The sequence below is a fragment of the Bathycoccus prasinos genome (assembly GCF_002220235.1).
Source record: "Bathycoccus prasinos genomic : Chromosome_12".
NCBI lineage: Eukaryota > Viridiplantae > Chlorophyta > Mamiellophyceae > Mamiellales > Bathycoccaceae > Bathycoccus > Bathycoccus prasinos.
In genome coordinates this window covers 38,547-59,562 of record NC_023997.1, presented here as the reverse complement: position 1 = coordinate 59,562, position 21,016 = coordinate 38,547, and the positions used below count along the sequence as shown (strand labels likewise).

The 21,016-nt window shown below is 47.4% G+C and overlaps 9 protein-coding genes across 9 annotated transcripts; 6 read left to right on the top strand and 3 right to left on the bottom strand.

The window, feature by feature from the left end:
- Positions 1-81: 81 nt before the first annotated feature.
- Positions 82-2,121, top strand: Bathy12g00300 (ribonuclease Z; the record flags this gene model as incomplete). Its single annotated transcript, XM_007509891.1, has 1 exon — positions 82-2,121. The coding sequence occupies one exon, from the start codon at positions 82-84 to the stop codon at positions 2,119-2,121; it is 2,040 nt and encodes a 679-aa protein (XP_007509953.1).
- Positions 2,122-2,302: 181 nt separating this feature from the next.
- Positions 2,303-4,060, top strand: Bathy12g00290 (predicted protein; the record flags this gene model as incomplete). Its single annotated transcript, XM_007509830.1, has 1 exon — positions 2,303-4,060. The coding sequence occupies one exon, from the start codon at positions 2,303-2,305 to the stop codon at positions 4,058-4,060; it is 1,758 nt and encodes a 585-aa protein (XP_007509892.1).
- A 280-nt stretch (positions 4,061-4,340) lies between these two features.
- Bathy12g00280 (2-succinyl-6-hydroxy-2,4-cyclohexadiene-1-carboxylic acid synthase/2-oxoglutarate decarboxylase) lies at positions 4,341-10,865 on the top strand (the record flags this gene model as incomplete). Its single annotated transcript, XM_007509727.1, has 1 exon — positions 4,341-10,865. The coding sequence occupies one exon, from the start codon at positions 4,341-4,343 to the stop codon at positions 10,863-10,865; it is 6,525 nt and encodes a 2,174-aa protein (XP_007509789.1).
- A 98-nt stretch (positions 10,866-10,963) lies between these two features.
- Bathy12g00270 (unknown protein) lies at positions 10,964-11,356 on the bottom strand (the record flags this gene model as incomplete). Its single annotated transcript, XM_007509939.1, has 1 exon — positions 10,964-11,356. One exon carries the CDS (start codon positions 11,354-11,356, stop codon positions 10,964-10,966), a length of 393 nt encoding a protein of 130 aa, XP_007510001.1.
- Positions 11,357-11,893: 537 nt separating this feature from the next.
- Bathy12g00260 (unknown protein) lies at positions 11,894-13,948 on the bottom strand (the record flags this gene model as incomplete). Its single annotated transcript, XM_007509827.1, has 1 exon — positions 11,894-13,948. The coding sequence occupies one exon, from the start codon at positions 13,946-13,948 to the stop codon at positions 11,894-11,896; it is 2,055 nt and encodes a 684-aa protein (XP_007509889.1).
- A 294-nt stretch (positions 13,949-14,242) lies between these two features.
- On the top strand, positions 14,243-16,690 carry Bathy12g00250 (unknown protein; the record flags this gene model as incomplete). The annotated part of the gene is made up of 1 exon (XM_007509929.1): positions 14,243-16,690. The coding sequence occupies one exon, from the start codon at positions 14,243-14,245 to the stop codon at positions 16,688-16,690; it is 2,448 nt and encodes an 815-aa protein (XP_007509991.1).
- Positions 16,691-16,743: 53 nt separating this feature from the next.
- Positions 16,744-17,679, bottom strand: Bathy12g00240 (predicted protein; the record flags this gene model as incomplete). Its single annotated transcript, XM_007509676.1, has 1 exon — positions 16,744-17,679. The coding sequence occupies one exon, from the start codon at positions 17,677-17,679 to the stop codon at positions 16,744-16,746; it is 936 nt and encodes a 311-aa protein (XP_007509738.1).
- Positions 17,680-17,803: 124 nt separating this feature from the next.
- Positions 17,804-18,904, top strand: Bathy12g00230 (predicted protein; the record flags this gene model as incomplete). The annotated part of the gene is made up of 1 exon (XM_007509864.1): positions 17,804-18,904. One exon carries the CDS (start codon positions 17,804-17,806, stop codon positions 18,902-18,904), a length of 1,101 nt encoding a protein of 366 aa, XP_007509926.1.
- Positions 18,905-19,214: 310 nt separating this feature from the next.
- On the top strand, positions 19,215-20,963 carry Bathy12g00220 (predicted protein; the record flags this gene model as incomplete). The annotated part of the gene is made up of 1 exon (XM_007509623.1): positions 19,215-20,963. One exon carries the CDS (start codon positions 19,215-19,217, stop codon positions 20,961-20,963), a length of 1,749 nt encoding a protein of 582 aa, XP_007509685.1.
- Between the last annotated feature and the right edge of the window lie 53 nt (positions 20,964-21,016).

Here is a 21,016-nt window from a genome sequence, read left to right as displayed (position 1 = left end):
AGACGAACGTTGAGCCGCCAACACCATCCTCAACCGCATTCTTCTTTGTCTTCTTCTTCTTCTTCTTCGACGACGACGAAGATGACGTCGTCGTCAGAAGAAGATGGTAACACTACTCGCACGCATCGCGCGGAGAAGTTAGAAAAGTTGAAAGTGTCCGAACTGAGAGAACGGTTAGCCAAAAGAAAGTTAAAAGTGAGCGGGAAAAAGCAAGAGTTGATTGCACGATTATTGAGAGAAGAAGAAGAATTAGATTTATCAGAAGAAGGAAAAGAAGCCGTTGATTCAGTTCCTTCTCCTCCTAAACAACAGCATCAGCAGCAGCAACAACAACAGCAACAACCGTCGGAAAAAGCAACAACGAATAGTGCGAATAATAATGGTGTTGTCATTAAAAGGAACGTCATGAACGGGAAAGCGTCTCCGGCCTCGTTCGCGACGGAGGACTTACGGTTAGAACTGGACATCGCGAAAGATCGCGAGGACGGGAAAGGGTTCACTGGATTAGAAATCACGTGGTTAGGAACTTCCTCGGGTGCGCCGACGTTTTCGAGAAACGTGAGCGCGACCGCGGTGAGAACGAAAGACGAGGTGTGGTTGTTCGATTGCGGCGAGGCGACGCAGCACCAGATGATGCGATGCGGGGTAAAGTTGAGTAAAATTTCTAGAATATTCATCACGCACATGCACGGAGATCACATTTTCGGTTTACCCGGTTTATTGTGCGCGATTTCCGCGTGTCGGTCGGAAACGTACAAGCAAAAAGACGAAAAGAAGAAGAGAAACGGGAACAACGGACGAGGCCCTCGAGACGCGTTCAAGGACCAGGAACCGCTCGTGATTACCGGTCCACCAGGTTTAAAAGCGTTCGTACACGCCGCGATGACGTACTCGAGAACGCAACTCGGGACGGATATTATCGTCACGGAATTGACCACGCCGTCGAGAGAAAAGTTTGAGAAGTGCAACGGCAAGGTCCCGGCGCACGTCGCGGTGAACGAAGATTGCGCGTGGAAGAAACGAGGTAATTTAGTCTTTGGGGATTGTTGGCCGCAAGAAGGCATGAACCACGTCGGTTTTCCGAGGTATAAAGCGAGAGAGTGGGAAGAAGAAAATCGACACGCGTGGCCATCCTGGGTTGTTTTAGCGGACGAGAACGTGTGCATTCGCGCGGCGCCGTTGCGACACCCGGTCCCGTGTTTCGGGTACGTCATCGAAGAGAAAGATCGCGACGGGCACATGAAAGTCGAGTGGTTGACTGAACAAGGTTTACCCCCGAGCCCTTTGTATAAAAATTTCAAAGCTGGAAAATCGGTCGAGTCTCCTAAAGAACCTGGAAGGATCATCACTCCGGAAGAGGCGATGGAATTGCCGAGACCGGGAAGAAAAATCGTCATGCTCGGCGACACGTGCGGCTCAGAAGGCATCGCGAAATGGGCGTACGGCGCGGATGTTCTCGTCCACGAGTCCACGTTCAACGCGGAGAGAGCGAAAGAAGCTTTATTCAAAGGCCACTCGACGTCGGCTATGGCGGGATCGTTTGCCAAAAGGGTCAACGCTCGAACTTTGGTTTTGACGCACTTTTCCGCGCGCTACTCCGGGAATTCCGCCTCTAGTTCTTCTTCAGCTCCGAGCAACAGCAAATACGAATATGACGACGACGACGACCATGAAGAAGATGAAGAAGACCAAGAAGATAACGAGGCTCCACCGGACCACGAACCGTCCGAAGACGAGCTCTTCCAGGAACGAATGCACGTCGGCGTCTTGGTCGAGGAAGCCGCGAAAGCGAAAGGCGACGCGCGCGTCCTCGCCGCCTCGGATTTATTCACCTTAGCTATCCCATCTAGAGAGGAAACGGACGAGCTCGACAGGAAGAGAGAACAAAAGCTCGGTCCTCGAAGCGCGTGGTTCGACGATAAAAACAACAAATACGTCTTGCCAAAGATGACGTTTCCCGGAAGGAAGGAAGAAAACAACAACACCTCGTCGGGGCCTCATTCTTCGCCGAATAATTACACGACGACGACGACGAGAAACAATAACAATACTCAAAATAATACTAGTCATAGAGATAGAGAACACGGCGAATCGGGTGTGCCGCGTAGTTTTAGGAGATGATAGATAAAAGAGAGAAAATTTTAGCAGCGTGGTAAATATCAAACCATCACCTTTTTCTTCAGATAAAAAAAATAAAAACATTTTTATTTCATCTCCTGCAAAAAACTTTTTATCACACACACACCACACAACTTTGTTCCGAAGAAGACAAAGACAAAGAAGAAGACAACAACATTATATAATGGGCAAAGGCGAAGCCGCTGCTTTGACAAAAGCTTTGAAATCTTCCTTTTCGGAGGAAGAAGAAAAACGAGCGGCAAAACAGATTAGGAAAGCGGAGAAGAAAGCGAATAAGAAACGGAAATTAGAGTTGGCGGCGGCGGCTGAAGATGATGATGATGATGATGATGATGATGATGAGAAGAGGAAGTCAAAGAAGTCAAAGAAGGAAAAGAAGGCAAAGAAGTTAAAGAAGTCGAAAGGGAACGACGACGACGGAAATGATGCGAATATCGCCGTCGTCGATTCAGAGGACGACGATATATTCTCATCCAAGAAGAAGAAGACGAATAAAATGTCAGTTTCAGACGAGGAAGAGGTGAAAGCGTACGTGAAGGAACATCACGTCACGGTGAGCACGAAAGACGCGCCGAACCCGATTTTATCCTTCGAGAAGTGTCACGAAATATTCCCCATGGAAATTGTAGCCGCGTTGAAGAAGCAAGGGTACGAGAAACCGACGCCTATTCAGGCGTTTAGTTGGACGATAGCGTTAACCGGGAGAGATATCGTCGCGATTGCGAAAACGGGGAGCGGGAAGACGTGCTCGTTTTTGTTACCGGCACTGACGAGGATAAAAAAGAACGGCGGACCTCAGAAAGCACCGGAGATGAAACTCGTCAACGGTCGGTGGAAACCAGGAGCGGTGAAACCGACGAGTATCGTCTTGGCGCCTACGAGAGAGTTGGCGATTCAAATCAACGACGAGTGCGCCAAGTTTTGCCCGGCGGTGAAAGCAAAATGCGTCGTTCTTTACGGCGGAGCGGCTAAAGGCGACCAGTTGAGAGCGCTGAGAGGTGGCGCGGACATTGTTGTCGCGACGCCGGGGAGAATCAACGATTTCTTGGACCCGCCGCCGGGATTTTCCGCGCCGGTTTCCGCCAGCGCGGCGACGTACGTCGTTTTAGACGAAGCCGATCGCATGTTGGATATGGGTTTTGAACCCCAAATTAAGAAAATCATCAAACTGTGTCCGCACGCGAGGCAGACGCTCTTTTACTCCGCGACTTGGCCGAAAGCGGTGCAGAAAATAGCCGCGAACTTTACGACGAAACCGATCCAAGTGTCCATCGGCGAAGGCGGCACCGGGAAACTCACCGCGAATAAAATGATCACGCAAATCGTCCAAGTGTGCACAGAAGACGAGAAATTCGATAACTGCATGCAAGCTATGGGTGAGTTGGAAGAGAAAGATACGTGCATTGTGTTTTGCGGAACGAAAAGGCGGTGCGATTTCCTCGATCGAAAGTTGCGACAAAGCGGCATCCACAGTTGCGGCGCCATTCACGGCGATAAAGACCAACACGAGCGCGAAAAATCTTTAGACAACTTTCGTAAAGGAAGAGGAAACGTGTTGGTTGCCACGGATGTCGCGGCGAGAGGTTTAGATATCCCTGGCGTGGCTATGGTTTTGATTTACGATTTTCCCGGCGCGGTTGAAGATTACGTCCACAGAATCGGACGTACCGGACGCGCCGGTAAAACCGGCATCGCGCACACTCTGTTCACCAGAGAAGATTCGCAACAAGCGAGAGAGTTGGTGCAGATTATGGAAGGCGCAGACCAAGCGATACCGCCGGAATTGCAAGCTTTAGTCCGAACGAAAGGCGGCGGCGGCGGCGGCGGTCGCTGGTCCGGTGGACGAGGAGGAGGAAGAGGCAGGGGCGGCGGAAGAGGCGGCAAGTTTAGCAAAGGCGGTCGCGGAAAGGGTAAGTGGTAGATGATAGAACCTATTTTTGTGATTATGATGTTTGATACTTTAAATGCGCGCGATTTATCTCTCTCGCTTTTCTTTGCCTTTCTCTCGTCTTATGGTAGTTTCTCGTGTGTCTCTTTCTCTGATTCTTTCACCTTTCTCCTTATCTGCTTCCTCAAAAATTCATCTCTTCACGAGCGACAAGAGAGAACCTTTCCTTCTCTCCCTCTCTCTCTCTCTCTTCTCGTATTATTTCGTTTTGGAGAAAGGAAGAGAGCATCTCGTCATCGTTTTTTCGAAGGAGATGACGACGACGACGGGTTTGCTGGTCTGTCGCTCCTGCTTCGCGGTACCGCGAAGCATCGATGACGGAGGAAAAGAAAAGAAAACTTCCTCTCGATTTTCGCGACGACAACACCTCTTCTCATCATCATTAAAACAGCGTCAAAAGAGAGCAAACTCGTCGTTTGTGCCGTCGTCGTTTACGTCGTCGTCCAGAGGAGGATTCGCACGGAACAACGCGATATCTTCGGACAACGCGACGACGACGTCTTCATTCGACGATGAGTTGATTGGAGGAGGAGGAGAAGATACTCCTCCTCAAAGGCAACAACAACAAAAACGGTTAGAGTTTGTTCGGTTACAGGAAGTATCGAGTGAAAACACGATTGAGAAAGCGATTGCACGATTACGCGAGACGATAGAGAGCGAATGCGGTAGGACGAGCAGCAGTAGCGCGGCGGGTTCTTCCAAATCTGGAATGCTTCGGTTTAGGTGTTTTGTGCCCAGAGACGCAAACGCTCTGCAGTTTTTGTCCTCGATGAACAAAGGGACGAAGACAACAACACCGAACGAAAAAGAAAGAGATGAAAACAGACTCGAGCGATGGAAGAATACGACGCCCAGGTTTTACTTTTCGCCGAGGTCTCCGCCGCCGAAACCGGTGCGACAAGAGAAGCGCGAGGAGGAAGAGGAAATGAAAAGGGGCGGCGGAGGAGGAAGCGAAGAAGGCAAAGAAGTGAACGAGGAGTTTGCAAAAGACACGAGAGGTGCGATGGCGGCAATCGGTGCGAGTTGCTTGTGGACTTCAACGATTCCTTCGTCGAATGGTATCGATGATGACGATTCGTTGTTGACCAAGAGGCGCTTACGAGCCGTGAGGGAATTTTTGAAAGTATCGAAGAACGTGAAAGCGTTTGGCGCCGGGCGATTCGATCCTAGTTTTATTTCGCATTCAGTAGCAGCAGAAGTAGACAGTAATAAGTGGGAGTGTTTTGGTTCTAGGTATGTATTCATTCCAATCGTGGATGTGTCTGAAAGTATATCGTGCGGGGAAGTTGGCGTAAACATCTCCTGGGATGACAACGGGATTGTAAACGATGGAAGTTGCGCAAAAACGTTGGACGAAGCCGTGAAGAAGTGCTTGAAATGCTTAGAGTCCATCGAGGCATCGTTAAAAGCAAGTGCAAAAGAAGTAAAAACAGCAGCAACAACAACAACAACAAGAACACCATCGACGAATAATTCGAGTAAAAGAGTTTCACCGGATGAGGAAACATGGCAGAACGTTGTGAGTGGAACGATCGAAAAGATGAACGCTTTAGGAGAAAATGAAGAAGATGATATAAAACTCTTATTAGGGACTTCATTCGACGAAGATGCGTTTGCAGAAGCTCCGATGGGAAGCGCCGAACGATTGCGAAGTGCCTTGAAAAACATGGGAAGAAGGAGCGGAATTAACGCGGACGAGTCCATATTGGATGTTTTCGAAAACCTCGTCAGTAAGAACAGGGATGATAGCGAAATTGAAAACGAAGAAAATACGGGCGTTACTTTGCAAGAGCTGCCAGATGACGATTCTCCCCGGGAGAGTGATGATGACGACGACGACGACGACGACGCTATCGAGCGAACTGAAAATGCATCAGGGAAGAGGAGTTTGCGCAAAGTGGTCTTGGCCAGGAAAACTACTTTGGATGTTTCTGAGTTCGTATCTGAGTGCGAATTGATTGAGTCGTTACAGAGGCGGGATCCAGACGCGTACCAATTCATTTTGACGCACCCGAGTGGGACTTCATTTATCGGATCTTCACCAGAGCGACTGTTCAAGTCAAATATTACGTCGCGATCGGTCGAATCTGAAGCCGTTGCTGGTACACGACCAAGAGGAAGTGATCCTGGTGAAGATGCTGCGTTAGCCTACGATATGCTTCTATCGGAGAAGGAGCACGAAGAGTTTGCCATCGTGAGAGAAGATGTTCGAAAATCGCTCGCAAAAATTGCGCGTGACGGCGATTCGGGAGTATTCAAAGAGCTCGAAAAAGGAATTCTGCGCCACGTATCTGTGCAGCATTTGTACGCGCGCTTTCGTGCAAAGATCGACGAGCAAGTTGACGAATCTGATGTCATCAGCGCGCTGCATCCTACTCCTGCCGTGTGCGGATATCCGCGAGATCTTGCTATGCAAACTGTCCGAAAGTCGGAGACGTTTGACCGAGGTTTATATGCTGGACCACTCGGTTGGATTGATTCTGAAGGCGCCGAATTCTGTGTCGCCATCAGGTCAGCCTTACTTTCTAACGGTGATAATGGTGATAATAAAGTTGCAGATCTCTTTGCCGGAGTGGGCGTGGTGAAGGCGGCAAACGCAAAATCAGAGTGGCAAGAATTGAATTTGAAAACCAAACCGATGGAAGCGCTGTTACTGCAGAACAATATCAGGAACATCAAAGCTTTAGCGTACTTTCCGAATAATCCAAACGCTCGCGCGGCGTACGCGCTCGTGGATGAGCTGGTATTGAATGGTGTTCAGCTATTTTGTATCGCTCCTGGTTCTCGCTCCACGCCTCTCGCTCTCGCAGCAGAAAACCACCCATCGGCGAAAGTGGTCGTGTGCATCGACGAGCGTTCCCTTGGGTTTTATGCTTTAGGTTTTGGTAAAGGAGCCGGTAAGCCGTGCGCGATTATCGTTAGTTCTGGTACAGCAGTAGCGAATTTACTACCTAGCTTTGTCGAAGCGCACGAATCGCAAACTCCTGCAATTTATCTCACAGCGGATCGTCCGCAAGAGCTGAGAGATACTGGGGCGAACCAAACAATCGATCAAATAGACATATTTCAGAACTTTCGACGTTACTTTGTCGATGCCCCTGTTCCTGGAGACTTGCAGACGAATGATGAACAAGTTCAAACGTTTCGAAATATCGCTCGGGTTGCGTACGGTAAATCCACTGACGTCGCTCACCCTGGACCGGTGCACGTGAACTTACCTTTTCGCGAACCTCTCGGACCGAGGCAAAAGATTGAAAACAATGTCAACAATAGTGATGGTGCGAGTGAAAAAATGTCGTTAGCGACGATGGAAAGTATCAAAGAAGAGGTAAAGAAAGTGCGCGGGGATACTATTTCGGACGATTCTCTGGAGATTCAAGATTTCTCCGTTTTTGAAAGCGCCGCGAACCAAATGAAAGAATCCAAGCGCGGTGTTTTGATTATCGGTGGTTCTGCAAACCCAAAAGACGCTTTAATGTCAGCCATGGCTGCTAAAGTACTCGGGTGGGCCGTTCTGGCTGATGTTACTTCTGGCTTGCGCGTTGGCGTCAACGGTAGTCCCACTGACTTGAATGTCGTCAAATGTTACGATTACCTCTTGTGTTCCGCAGAAGCTGTCGAAAGATTTTCACCCGACTGCATTGTTCAGCTTGGGTCCCGTATCGTGAGTAAGCGATTATGTAAATTTGTCGACGACGCAGCTGCTGCTGATAACGTCTCCTACATAGTCGTAGATCCTTCTCCTCGGAATTTTGATCCCAGTCACGTTGTGTCACATCGCATCCAGTGTTCTAGGGACGTGTTTGCGAGCGCAATACTTAAAGCGGAACTATCGTCGCCCTCAGACGAGCAAAAGTACTATGCAAAGACATTCGTTGCGTGTGGCGAAATCGTGTCAGATGTACTCTCGCGACGCATTTTGAAGATGGATGAACAAAATGGGATTACAGAAATGTCCGTGGCGGCTGAAATTTGCAATGTGTTGCCAAAGTCTTCCGCATTGTTTCTCGGTAACTCCATGCCAATTCGCGATGCTGACGCTTTGACTGGAATCAAAATGTATTCACAATTCGATGAAGATATTATGGATGAGAGTAGTTCGATACTTGGTAATCCGGTCGTTGCGAATCGTGGCGCTTCTGGAATCGACGGTATCATATCAACTGCTGCCGGTTACGCTTGTGGTTTGAACCGACCCGTTACACTATTTATAGGTGATGTATCTTTCCAGCACGATTCAAACGGCTTACTCTTCTTGCGCGAGCGTCCCGGTCAGCCTCCGGTAACTGTTGTTGTTGTGAACAACGGCGGTGGAGGGATTTTCGGCTTTCTCCCAGTATCCGATGAAGTAGAACGCGAAACCTTCGAGAAGCTGTTCGCCACACCCCCTGATACCAGTCGACGTTTGCTATGCGAAGCTAACAGAGTAGCATTTGCTCATCCTAGATCGATGCACTCGTTTTCGAATGAGCTTGCAACGAGCTACGGTGAAGGACGCCATCGCGTGATTGAAGTGACGACGTCCAGACCGCAGAACTTAGAAGAGCACAGATCAGCGCAACGCCAAGCGGTACTTGCGGTCGAGCACTTTCTGAAAGTGGAAAATGATATCAATAATGACTCTTCAATATTTGTTGAAAGCGTCTCGGTGAGCACTTTCGATGAACCTCTTCGAGCAAAGGATACAACCAAATCTGAGCAAAAATCCCGCCATGGCTTTTTACTTGAGGTGAAACTTGGGGATGGGACTGTAGGGTACGGCGAGTGTTCTCCACTTCCTGGTTTGCATGACGAGGCGGAGTGTGCGTTAGCCGGTGCACAACTGCAAGTGTTTTGTGAGTCAAAACTTCTCGGCAAAAACATCCCGGCTTCCGTAACTTCACTGAGAGGCCAGTTTGCAAAGTGGTTCGCTGAAAGCAGTATCTCTGAGAATACGTTTGCATCCTTATTTCCGAGCGTACGCTTCTGCATAGAGACAGCAGTATTAAACGCGCTAGCAAACGCGACGTCTGCACAAAATCCACTGCAAAGTGTTCACGAAACTTCCAACAATTACGTCTCCGTAAACTGTTTGTTCGACCCCGATATAGGAAAATCTGACGAGGAAAACGCGAAAGATTTGAAAAGGCTGTTTGAAGAAAGTCCATACAAATGCGTGAAAGTAAAGGTTGGTCGGGATGAGAACGTGCTGCGCGACGCGACGAGATTGAAAGCCTTCCGAGACATTCTTGGTGCTGATGTTGAAATACGAGCGGATGCAAACAGAGCATGGTCTTTGGAAGACGCAATTTTGTTTGGAAAAGAGCTCGAGCGCTTACGCGACGTCAACTTGCAATTTATTGAAGAGCCTACAAAATCAGAAAAATATCTGGAAGAGTTCTTCTTTAATACAAATATCTTTTATGCTTTGGATGAAACCGTTGATGCGTTCATCAAGACTCGCAATAAAGCTTCTTTTTCAGGGGATATCGCGAGTAGTTTTTACAAACGCATCCTCCGAAATCGGTTGGGATGTGCTGCGATTGTTTTGAAACCATCCATAATTGGTGGTGTTGAGATTACGAAGGACATATGCGACATCGTCTTAGAGCTTACGAGCGCAATCCCGGTGATATCATCGGCTTTTGAATCTCCCGTTGCGATGACGATGAATGCAAAAATCGCAGAAACACTGGGGGAATCTTCTACTGGGGGCGTAATTTCTCACGGCTTGGACACGGGACGATGGTTCGTCGACGAGACCTTGAATCCATCAAAATCGATCAATGAAACATCGTCTGTATGTATCGAACCCAATTCCTTCGAGAAGGAAGTTGCAACGAAATGGGCGCAATCTCACTTTTCACCTTCTACTACTGCTACTGCTGCTGTGGAAGTAAAGCAATACAACGTGATGGTTGAAAAAGAAGGAGTAACACACGACATTAGCTTGGAGGGATACTTTCCTTCCGATACCGCATCATCCTCGAAAACTGTCCTTTTTCTCCACGGGTTTATGGGCGATAAGAGTGACTGGTCGCCAATTGCAAAGTCTTTGGCGACGCTCGGACACAGATGCGTTGCTATCGACCTTCCCGGACACGGTGAAACGAAAACCGAGATTATAAATTCCGACGCTACAAGTTCCACGTATTCCATCGAAGGGATATCGGATACGTTACGCTCATTGCTTGAAAAGATGGAGATTGAAGATGTTACACTAGTTGGATACAGTCTAGGCGCTCGCGTTGCGCTTTCGCTTTCTCTCTCGTCGTCGAAAGAATGGAAGAACAGCATTTCTTCCGTTATTTCGCTCAGCGGCACGTGCGGAATGCTTGGAGACGACGTGAGTAAAGAGACTAGATGCGAGCGCGACGCCGCGCTCGCTAAAAATCTGAGAACCTCTCCGTCAATGCTTTCATTTTGTACAACATGGTACGAGCAGCCGATGTGGAAACCTCTCGTCTCGAGGGATGGAATGTCGATTGAAGAAGTTGCATGGAAACGCGCGACGTCCGTTGGAGAAGACAGAAAGGATGAAATCGCAAACGTTCTGGAACACGCGAGCGTTGGAAAACAAAAGCACGTGTGGGATGAACTGGAAACGAATGAGAGGAATGTTCGAGTGACTTTTATATACGGCGAATTGGACGAAAAGTTTGCGTCTATAGCTGAAAAAGCCGTGCGATTAAGTGGCAACGACATCGACGCGATTGAAATCGAAAACGCCGGTCACGCCGTGCACCTCGAACAAGGCTGTTCTGTCGCGTTAGAACTCGCACAGGTGTTAAGTCGATAGTATATAGATGGATGTAATAGAAAAACGTATAAGATGATGATGGTAATTAAAAAATCTCAAGAGGTGCGAGCGCGTTATATCACACACAAAAATACGTCTTAGTCCTTCTTGCCGAACGGGTTGAAGGAGAAGCCGCCCCACTTCTTTTCGGCGAACGGGTCCTTGACGGACGGCGCCGTGGTGAAGGAGTTCTTGAACTTGGAGGAACCGCCGACGGTTTTGTTCAACTTCATGGAGGCTTGCTTGGCCGCCGCCGCTTTTGCCTTGGCTTGTTCCGCGAGCATCTTCTTTTGGGCAAAAGCCTTGGCTTGCGCTGCTTTGTTCTTTTCCGCCAACGCCTTCGCCTTGGCTTTCGCCGCTTCGCCAGCCGCCGCGTTCGCCTTCTTCTTCGCTTCTAACGCTTGTCTGCGCTTGTCGGTGTCAATCGTGTAACCGTTCTGTTTGATGATGTGAAAATGAGTGGTAGTTTGTATTAGTAAAGGAGATGACATCGAGAAATCATCTCATCGCGCACATTCATCATCCAACGGAGAGATGATCCATCGGGAGAATGGAAGAAAAAAAGAAAATTCATCAGAGAGCGTCGTCATCTTTCTCGCGAAAGAGGAGGATAAACTACGCGCGAGAAAACCTTAAAACTCACCGAAACGACTTTGTTGACCGATTTCTTCGGCGCATTCGTCTTGGAGACGACTTGGACGCCAGCAAATTGGGTAGTGAGTGCAAACATGATTGATGATGTTCGTGAGAGATAATATCTAATTTGTAAGGGATGAAGGACACGTTGCCCCCACAAAAAACCAAAAAGAGACGAGATCTCTTCGTTTGAAAAGGGACGAGGAGATCTCTTTTTCATTATTCACAACAAAAAGAAAGGAATTTTTGGCGACGACAGACAGAAGAGAAGAAGGACAAAGAGAAAAAAGAGACACAAAAAGAAGAAACAAAAAATCCAAAACACAGCATCATCCAACCGTTAGAAATACATACGAGACACACAACAACACGGAAATACAAACTATACTTTTTTATCGCGTAGCACGACCAACCTTTTGACCTCCTTCTTTGTAGACGTCGTCGTCGTTCTCTTCTGGTGGTTCAACAAACTCGCCATCCTTTTCATCCTTTTCTTCTTCGAGAGGCGGCAAAAACGCCTCCACGCGGTCTTCCTGAAACGCTCCGTAAAATCGACCGGTGAGAAACTCGTTGAACCAATTGAACGATTGACCGGCACTTTGACGAAGACGCCGGACGACGGGTTCGATGAAATCGTCTTCTTCTTCTATGAACGCAGTATTGAATCTACTGTTCTCGTCGTAATTTCTTTCTTCCTCGTCGTACTCGGCATAGTCGAAGAATATTTCATCGTCGTCGTAGTCTTCCTCGTCGTCGTAACTTATAGTGTCGGCTTCGTAGGCCGCACTTGTCGCCTTCATTTCGTCCTTCTTTTCTTCCTCTTTTTCTTCTTCGCGTTTGAATACAAACTCATCGTTTTTGATGCCATCGCCAGATAGAGTTTCATCATCTTTTTCGGTGTTACTTATTATTGGAGTAGAAGAAGCGCGGATATCTTTGGTACTACTGCTCACGTTCTTCGTACCGCTTTCCTCGAGCCATTCCCGGTATCCGACGGTAAAGCTCGACGAATCTTGCGTCTGTTTCTCGAGCGTCACGTCGATGAACCCTTCGTCACCATCGTTATCGTTCTCTATTTTGAGACTACTGTTTGTTTTTATTGTTGCTTTTCTCGTCGGCTTTCGCGCTCGAGAATAATTTTCTTCGTCTTCATCAAACGATAATCCCAAATCTCGCAAAGCGTCGCCGCCAAACTGCGCCGCTCGATTCAAGTTTTCGCTCACGAAATCTGTGAAAGGAATTTCTAAATCCATCAACTCGTCGTTCATAGTGGACGGCGCTTTTCTGTTCTCTCCTTTTCCCCATCTCGGGTTGGATCGCGTGCGATATTGCGAGCCTCTCGTGTACGCTTTTCTATTCGCGTCAAAGTCTCTTCCTTTCGTGTTTGCCGACGACGATTTTCTTCTTCTTCTTCTTCTTCTAGAGCTTCTATCGCTACTTCCATATCTGTCTTCATTGAAATCATCTCCCACGACACCATTCAGACCTGCATTCAAGGCACCGAAAAGTAAAAGCATTCCTCCAGTACACGCTAACAAAACTAAAAATCTCTGCGCCGAGGACACCGCCAACAGCGCCCACACGCCGTAAACGCTCCATCGAATTGCCGTCAAAGGTACTTGATACGGTACCACGGACTCTAACGCGTTCACTATCGCATTCGTAACGTACGAAAACGCTCTCACGACTTGCTTTATCACGAACGGAATGCTCTTACTCGATGATGAGAGTTTCTCTTCCTCCTCTCGTCTTCTTCGTCTTCTCCTTCGTTCGTCGTCCTCGTTCGCGGCTCTGACGTTTCGCGCTTCTTCGTCTTCTCCTCCATCATCCTCTTCCATCATCTCTTTCATCTCCGTCGCGCTTTCAAAGATATTCTTCGCGAACCCGCTCTTCACTTCTGGTTCCACGAACGCTCGCGCCTTTCTGAACTCCTCCGACGTGATGGATAAAAAATCAATCCGTTCTTGTTCCTCCGCGGTGGTGAAGAAGGACGAATTTGTTTTCATTTTTGCTTCTTTCACTTGTCTTCTTTGTCTTCTTTGTCTTCTCTCTTTGTCTTCCTCCATCGTCGACATGGTACTCCTGCTGCTCTTCGTGTTGAAGAGATCGAGTTCTTGCGAAGCGTCCAGCCAGTCCGACTGCGTTCTGTTTCCTTCTTTTTGTGTTCCTCTTTTGACGTCTTCGTCGTCTTCGAAATCTTCTAACCACGGCAACTTGTTGAAGAACGAAGCCGTCTTCGTTCTTTTCGGTTTCAAATTCAGACACGTATTATTTTTGCGAATATATAGAGCACGACGATTTTGACTGCTACTAAAAAAGGAGGAAGAAGAAGAAGAAGAAGAAGAAGACGACGATGTCGTCGCGACACCACCACCACTCAGGCTCGTTCTGCGATTCGAAGAACTCCTACGAGTCGATATTCTCGTCGCACCACAGAGCATCGTCATCGAAAAATCTTCTTCTTCTTCTTCTTTCCTCTTCTTAATTCGTGGTCTTTGTTTCTCCTTTTGTTTTTTTTTTGTCAAGTGTGAAAAAAAAAGAAATTTTGAGGAAGAAAAAAGTTTTCAAAAAAGTCTCCGACAACGAACAAATTATATACATCTGAAACACATTCACCTACCTCGCTTATGCGTGCGCACTAAATACGGCGTATTTTACACGAACGATTTTGCAGTTCAGAGGAGGAGAGAGATTTAGAAGAAGGTTTTTCTTTATTCTTTCTTTAGTACGAATAAAAGCAAATGTCTTTAAAGTCGAGAGAAGAAGAAGAAGAGGAAGATGTTGCCAACAACCTTTTGGAAAGACAACAGGAACGAGAACAACAACCGAATCAATCAGGTTTAATGAACACCGCCGCGTTCTTTTCCAACTTTGGAGAGACGTTTTCTCAAGTATCGAACATCGCCAAAGAAAAGGCGGAGATTCTTAAGGAGCAAATGCGCCTGGCGCAAACAACAACCACCTCTTCGTCGCGAAAAGAACATTTTGGAGAACAAGAACGAGAGGAGGAACAGAAGAATCAACAAGCAGGAGCAGAAAAAAAGAAAAACAAAGGCGATTACGTTCGATTACCGATCGAAAGCGCGAAACGGCTGAGAGCGCTCGATACCCGAGATGTGAACGAACTGGAAGTGTTGCACAAAGCGCAAATCGCGAAGGTTTTAGCGGAGAATGAACTTCTGAGAGAAAAATTGAAACAGTTAACGACGAGCGAAAACGGAGAGGAGGAAGGGAAGGAAAACTTTGACGCGGCGAGCAAGAAATGCGCGGAAATCGAGACGGCGACGAACAGAGTTCTCGTCGTTGGACTCAAAGAGCAAGTTAACGAGTTGGAAACAGAGATGAAGGAAATCGAGGAAGATTTAGAAGTTTCTCGAGAAAATACAAAGAAATGTAAACGCGTGTTGGAAGACGTGGAAGCGAATTACCAGACGTGCCAAACGCAAAGAGACGCGTTGAAACAAGAAGTGGAGGATTTGAGGAAAGAGTTGGTCAAAGCCTCTTCGCTCAGTGCGAAACTGGAAGAAGAAAAACTTGAAATGCAAAAGGAAATGAAAGAGAAGACGGTCGAACCACCCCCACCACCACCACCACCAAGAGAGGAGGAAAAAGATGCCACATCTGACGTCGCCGCGAAGAAATTACAAGAGGAGTTGAAATCGAAGGAGGACGCCATCGCGTCGCTGAAAGACCAACTGGCAAAAATGACTGAAAACGCTAAAGTGTCCGCGTCGAAAAAGAACGAAGAAGACTCGAAAAAAGACCAAACGCTTCAATCAAAACACGAGAAGAAACTAAAAGTTATGGAAGATACGGTGTCGCAGTGGAAAAAAGCAGCCTCGGAAAATCTCTCCCAAGGGGAGACGAAACTCGAAAAAGCGCTCGAAGAAGCGCGAGAGGAGAAGAAACAGTTTCAATCGGAAATCAAAACGCTCGAGTCGAGAGTGAAAGAGGCGGAAGAAACGGCGAAAAAGTTTGAGACTTTAGCAAACGATGCCATGGATTGGGGGAGACAACTCGAAAGCGAAGCGAACGAAACGGGCACGAAACAACTCGAGGAGATGAAGGAAAAATTAAAGGAATCAAAAGAAACTTCGCGAGAATATTCTCGTCGAGTTCGCGAACTCGAACAGGAGTTAGTAACGACTAGAGATGATTTACAGGACGCTAAAACAGTCGCGAACGAATCGAAAACGAAAAGCGAAACGAAACTCGCGGCGATTGAGCAACAGCTAAAAAGCATGAAGGAGCAAAAAGACGATTTTGAAATGCAAAAGAACGAGGCGGTATCGGAGATGGAAGCGATGCGTTTGGACATGGAGTTGGAGTTCGAACAGAGATTGGAACAAAGATCGGACAAGACGAAAGAGAACGCGCGATTAGAAATTGAACGAAAGGATCTGCTGAATAGCTTAGAATTGAAAGAGAAGGAGTTAAAAAGGTGCTTGCAATCGTTTGAAGGGAAAGCGAACGAGTTGGACGAGGCGAAGAAAGAATTGAGCGAGTTTAAGAGAGAATATTCAGCGCTCGAGAATCAAATGAAAACGATAGTTTCGGAACAAAAGCACAACAACGCCGCAGCTTCTTCTCATTCAGTGTCTTCCTCGCGAGAAGAGGAGGACGAAATGTCGTTGGTATCGTCGTTGGAAACCGCGTTGAAACGAGCGAAAGAATCGAAAGCGACCGCGATGGATACGATTAAGGAGTTGAAGAAAGAACTGGAAACGTTGAAACTTGAGTTTGACGCGTGGCGAAAGAAAGCGAGAAAAATTATGACGGAAAAAGACGCCGAGTGCGACGAGTTACGAAAGTTAAGTGGTACTGGTGCTGGTGCTGGTGGCGTCATCGGTTCGCGAAATTCAAGTTTCAGCTCGCTTAAAGCCGGAGACGACAATAACGTTACCAGTAGCAATAGAGGATTAGACAAGCAAGAGTTTGGGTACATCAAAGCTGTAGTTTTGAAATTCTTGATGTGCGACGAGTGGACGCAACAAGAGGCGGTGTTGAAAATTATTATATCGCTGTTTAACATTGACGAAGATCCCTCGCAGTTGAAGAAAGTTCGCGACGCGAGGCGGTTCTTGGAACCTACGCCGATATCGACCGCGGAGGTTTCTTTGGCGAAATACAGCGAAGAGAGCGTGAATTATTTCACGAACGACATTCTTGGCTACGGCGACATTATTTAACTAATTTAAAACAGGTACTAGTACTAGATACGCGCTAAACTAACTCTACATAACTAATTTGCAGCGGCCTTCTTGAGCTCGATGTCGCAATAAATCGGTAAATGATCGCTTGGTTCACCTTCGCAAGGACATCCGTCGAACAACAAATCTCTGTTCTTAACTTTTCCTCTGTGAGTGACTTTTTCAATCCAATTTTTTGAAGAGAAGATGTAGTCTATCGTTTCTGTAAACGACGGCGTCACGTTCGTATATTCCGGTTCTCGACCAGTCTCATTATCTCGCATTAAGCTCACGTAATCGTTCTCAACCATACTCTTATACACGTCCGAAGTCGCGAGACTGTTAAAATCGCCGCCGATTAAAATATTACCTTTCGTTTGCGACCATCGTTCGATTTCTTCGCGCAGATATTCCGCCTGTTTTAATTTTACGAGCGCCTTCGCTGGATCCCAATACAAATGCGTCGAAACGCACGTGATGGGTACGTTAGATGCTTTGTGCAGCAACATCACGCACGCTGCGACGCAATCCCGTTCGTACTCTCTCTTTTCCTCTTCTTCAAACCCTTCAACTTCTTTTATATCTAAATCTAGTGTTTTCGTCACCTCGTTAAATTCCACACCTAACGTATCGAGCAACTCAAACTTCTCCTTGTTCCAACACACCAGACTCCCATCTTTCTTGTCGTTCGATTTCTGCGTTCTTCGTTTGTAAAACACGCCCATGTTCAACTCGTTCTCGATGAACTCTTTCCACTCGTTCTCAAACTCATCCACCTCTTGCAAGCAGAACACGTCGACTTTCCCGAGTTCGTCGTCTCTCAGTCTCCTCCGCAGGTGTTCGCGTCTTGTTTTCCATTTGAGTAACGATTTTGGTTTCGTCCATGAAAACCACTCGGATTTCACGTAACACTGCGCCAGGACGTTGTACGTGCAAATCCGGAACGATGATAAAGACGACGATTTTGACGAGGGAGAGGGAGAGGACATGTTGGAGGAACTCTTCTGTTTGAAAAGTTCGTGTGTTGTGTCGTTGTGTTCGTTTTTTTCTTCTCTTTTCTTTCTCTGAAGACTTTCTCCACAATAATAATAAATAGAAATACTACTCTCTACTATGTCGGGGAGAGTTTGTTTCGCGTCGCCAAGAACTCTCTCCGCGAGGACGAGCACTTCTTTTTCCTCCTCGTCTTCATCGTCTTCGTTTAGGTCGTCGAGTTTGAAACAGATTAAACGCTTGTTCTTCGCGAGTAGAAATGCAAACACAAAGAGCACACAGAAGAGAAGAGGAAGAGGATTTGTCTTCTCGGCATCATCATCATCATCATCATCTTCATCATCATCATCATCGAACAACAAGAATAATAACGAGGAGGGCGAGGCCACTTCCTCGTCATCATCATCCTCTTCCTCCACGAGTTTCGAGGAAACTATACTCGCGGTGGCTAAAAAAGCCGCCTCGGAGATCTCAACCGGGATGACCATCGCCGTCGGCACCGGAAGCATATGTTCGAAGTTGCTCGACGTCTTGGAGACAGAGAAAGTGTTTGATGTGAAATACGTGCCGGTGTCGACGTTAGCGGCGAAAGAGTTGGCGCTGAGAGGGTTGGCACCCGTGGTGGATTGCGAAGAGGCGCTGGCGATTGATGTGGTGTTCTTGCAACCGAACGAAACGGCTATTTACGACGGGAACATCGTTTCAATCTTAGATAGAACGCAAACGCCGATACAACCGTCCATCGCGACGACGAGAAACGTGTTGAAGAAATCGTTGAAAACGATCTTGTTGACCGAACAGTTTCGAGAATACGTCGGTGGTTCCGTTCCAGTCGAGATCGAAATGGAGAATTGGGAAGAAACCGCGGAGGATTTGGACGATTTGTTTTTAGGCGACGCGGAATTGTGGAGACGAGGTCAGTCGGGAGACGAACAGTCGCACCCGATGGGCGGGAAAAACCCGTTCGTTTCCCCAGATGGGACGACGACCATAATAGACATAAAGTTTGAAGACGCGATAAAAGGTGGACGATACACCAAGGGATTCGTTTTAGCTGGAGAAGACTGCACTCCATTTCAAATCCAAGCGGAAATTGAAAGCGTGGACGGCGTCGTAGCGCACGGCTTGTTTACGACCGCGGACGCCGTGTTAGCCCCGTGGGGAGACGGCGGGTTAACCCCGTTGTTCTTACGTAAAGGCGAAGAGTTACCCGTCGATTGATTGATTGATTATATTGAACCGCGTGATTCTTATTCTTAAAATTGTTCTTTATTCTTGAGCGGCTTTATAACGCATCATCACTCCGTTTTTTTCTATTATAAAAGTTTGCAAGAAGCAATCATCTCCACATTCTTCTTTTGCGCGCAAAAAGCACTTTAAAGTTGTTGTTGTTGTTTGTTTGCCCACCTCACCTCCTCACAACCACGCGGTTGAAACGAGATTATATATACTAATAAACGAAGCTTTTGAGTTTCTTTCTCGATCACAAAAAAAGAACGACAAGAAGAAAGAAGAGCATAAAAGAGGAAAAATGCGACACACGACGTTCTCTCGAACGCCCCCGGATTCTCCAACGTCTTCCTCTCCGCGCTCTCCGAATAACCCGGCGGTATCCACGCCTTCCGGAGAGGCGATATTCAACGGGAACGGAAGTCCTTCGAAACACATCTCGCAATTGATGGAGTTGAACTGTTCGGTCGGGAAAGGGAGAAGGAAAATCAATAATACTAACAACACAACGAATACGAGTAGTTTATTAGAGTCGAGCGCGTCCATGCCTTCGTTGTCCCAAAACCACCACCAAAACGAACATTCGTTCCGCTCGAAAGTGGACGAACGCGTCTCCGCGAACGGAGGGAATCGGGAACCATTTTTGATCGGCGTCGCCGGAGGCACGGCGTCTGGGAAGTCCACCGTGTGTAATCTCATCATGAACTCGCTGCAAGAGAAACGAGTGGTGCTGTTAGCGCAGGACTCGTTTTATCGACCTTTAACGGAGGAGGAGAGGCGAAACGTGAAACAGTACAATTTTGATCACCCGGACGCGATTGAATGGCCTTTGATCGTGAAGACGCTGAAAGATTTACTGTTAAGAAGGAACGTGAAAGTGCCGGTGTATGATTTCGTGACGCACTCGAGGAAAGAAGGGGTGGATATTAACGTCGAACCCGGGGACGTGATTATCATCGAAGGTATTTTGGTGTTAGCGATGGAAGCGGTGAGAGACTTGTGCCACATGAAGATTTTCGTAGACACCGACGATGATTTACGTTTGGCAAGAAGAATGAAAAGAGACACGTTGGAGCGCGGGAGGCAGGTGGACGGGGTGATTTTACAATATACGACGTTCGTGAAACCGATGTTTGAGGCGTACGTGTCGCCGTCGAAGAGAAACGCCGATATCATCATCCCTTGGGCGGGTGGTCAAAACTCCGTCGCGATTGATTTAATCGCGAAGCACATTCGCACAAAGCTCGGCCAAACAGATTTGAGGAGAATTTACCCCAACTTGGTCGTGTTACCGCCGCACTTCCAGATTCGAGGGATGCATACGATTATTCGCGACCGAACGGTGTCCAGGTCAGATTTCGTCTTTTATTCCGACCGCATCATTCGTTTAGTCGTTGAACACGCGTTGGGGTATTTGCCGTTTAAAGAGCACCAAATTGAAACACCGACTGGAGAGACGTACCGTGGCGTTTCCTTTTATTCAAAAATATGCGGGGTGTCGATGATTCGAAGCGGCGAGGCGATGGAAAACGCGTTGAGAGCGTGTTGCAAAGGCATCAAGATTGGTAAAATTTTAGTGAAAAGAAGAGATAAAGATGGTCTGGGAAGTGATTTATTGCGACGCGAATCGCCACCGGTTGAAGAGGAGGAAAATATCGACAACTTAGATTCCGACGAGGACGAGTTAGACGCGAGTAAATTACCGGACGTCTTGTACCAGAAATTGCCGTATGACATTTCCGAACGGTACGTCTTACTCTTGGACCCGTTGTTAGCGACTGGATATTCCGCCATGGCGGCGATAAATATGTTAAAGGCCGAGGGTGTTTTGGAGGAGCGCATTTTGTTCGTCTCCGTGATTGCGTCCACGCAAGGCGTGCACCAATTGTGCACTAAATTCCCGAGGATGAAAATCATCACGTCCGAAGTCGACGCGGGATTGTCGGATGATAATCGCGTGTTGCCCGGAGTCGGGGAGTTTGGCGATCGGTATTTTGGCACCGAGAAAGAAGACAACGAGTTTATGGTCGGTTCTCCGAGTAAATTTTGATTGATGTAATAATAAAATACTGTTTCTGCTCTATACTTCAACGTTATCACCTA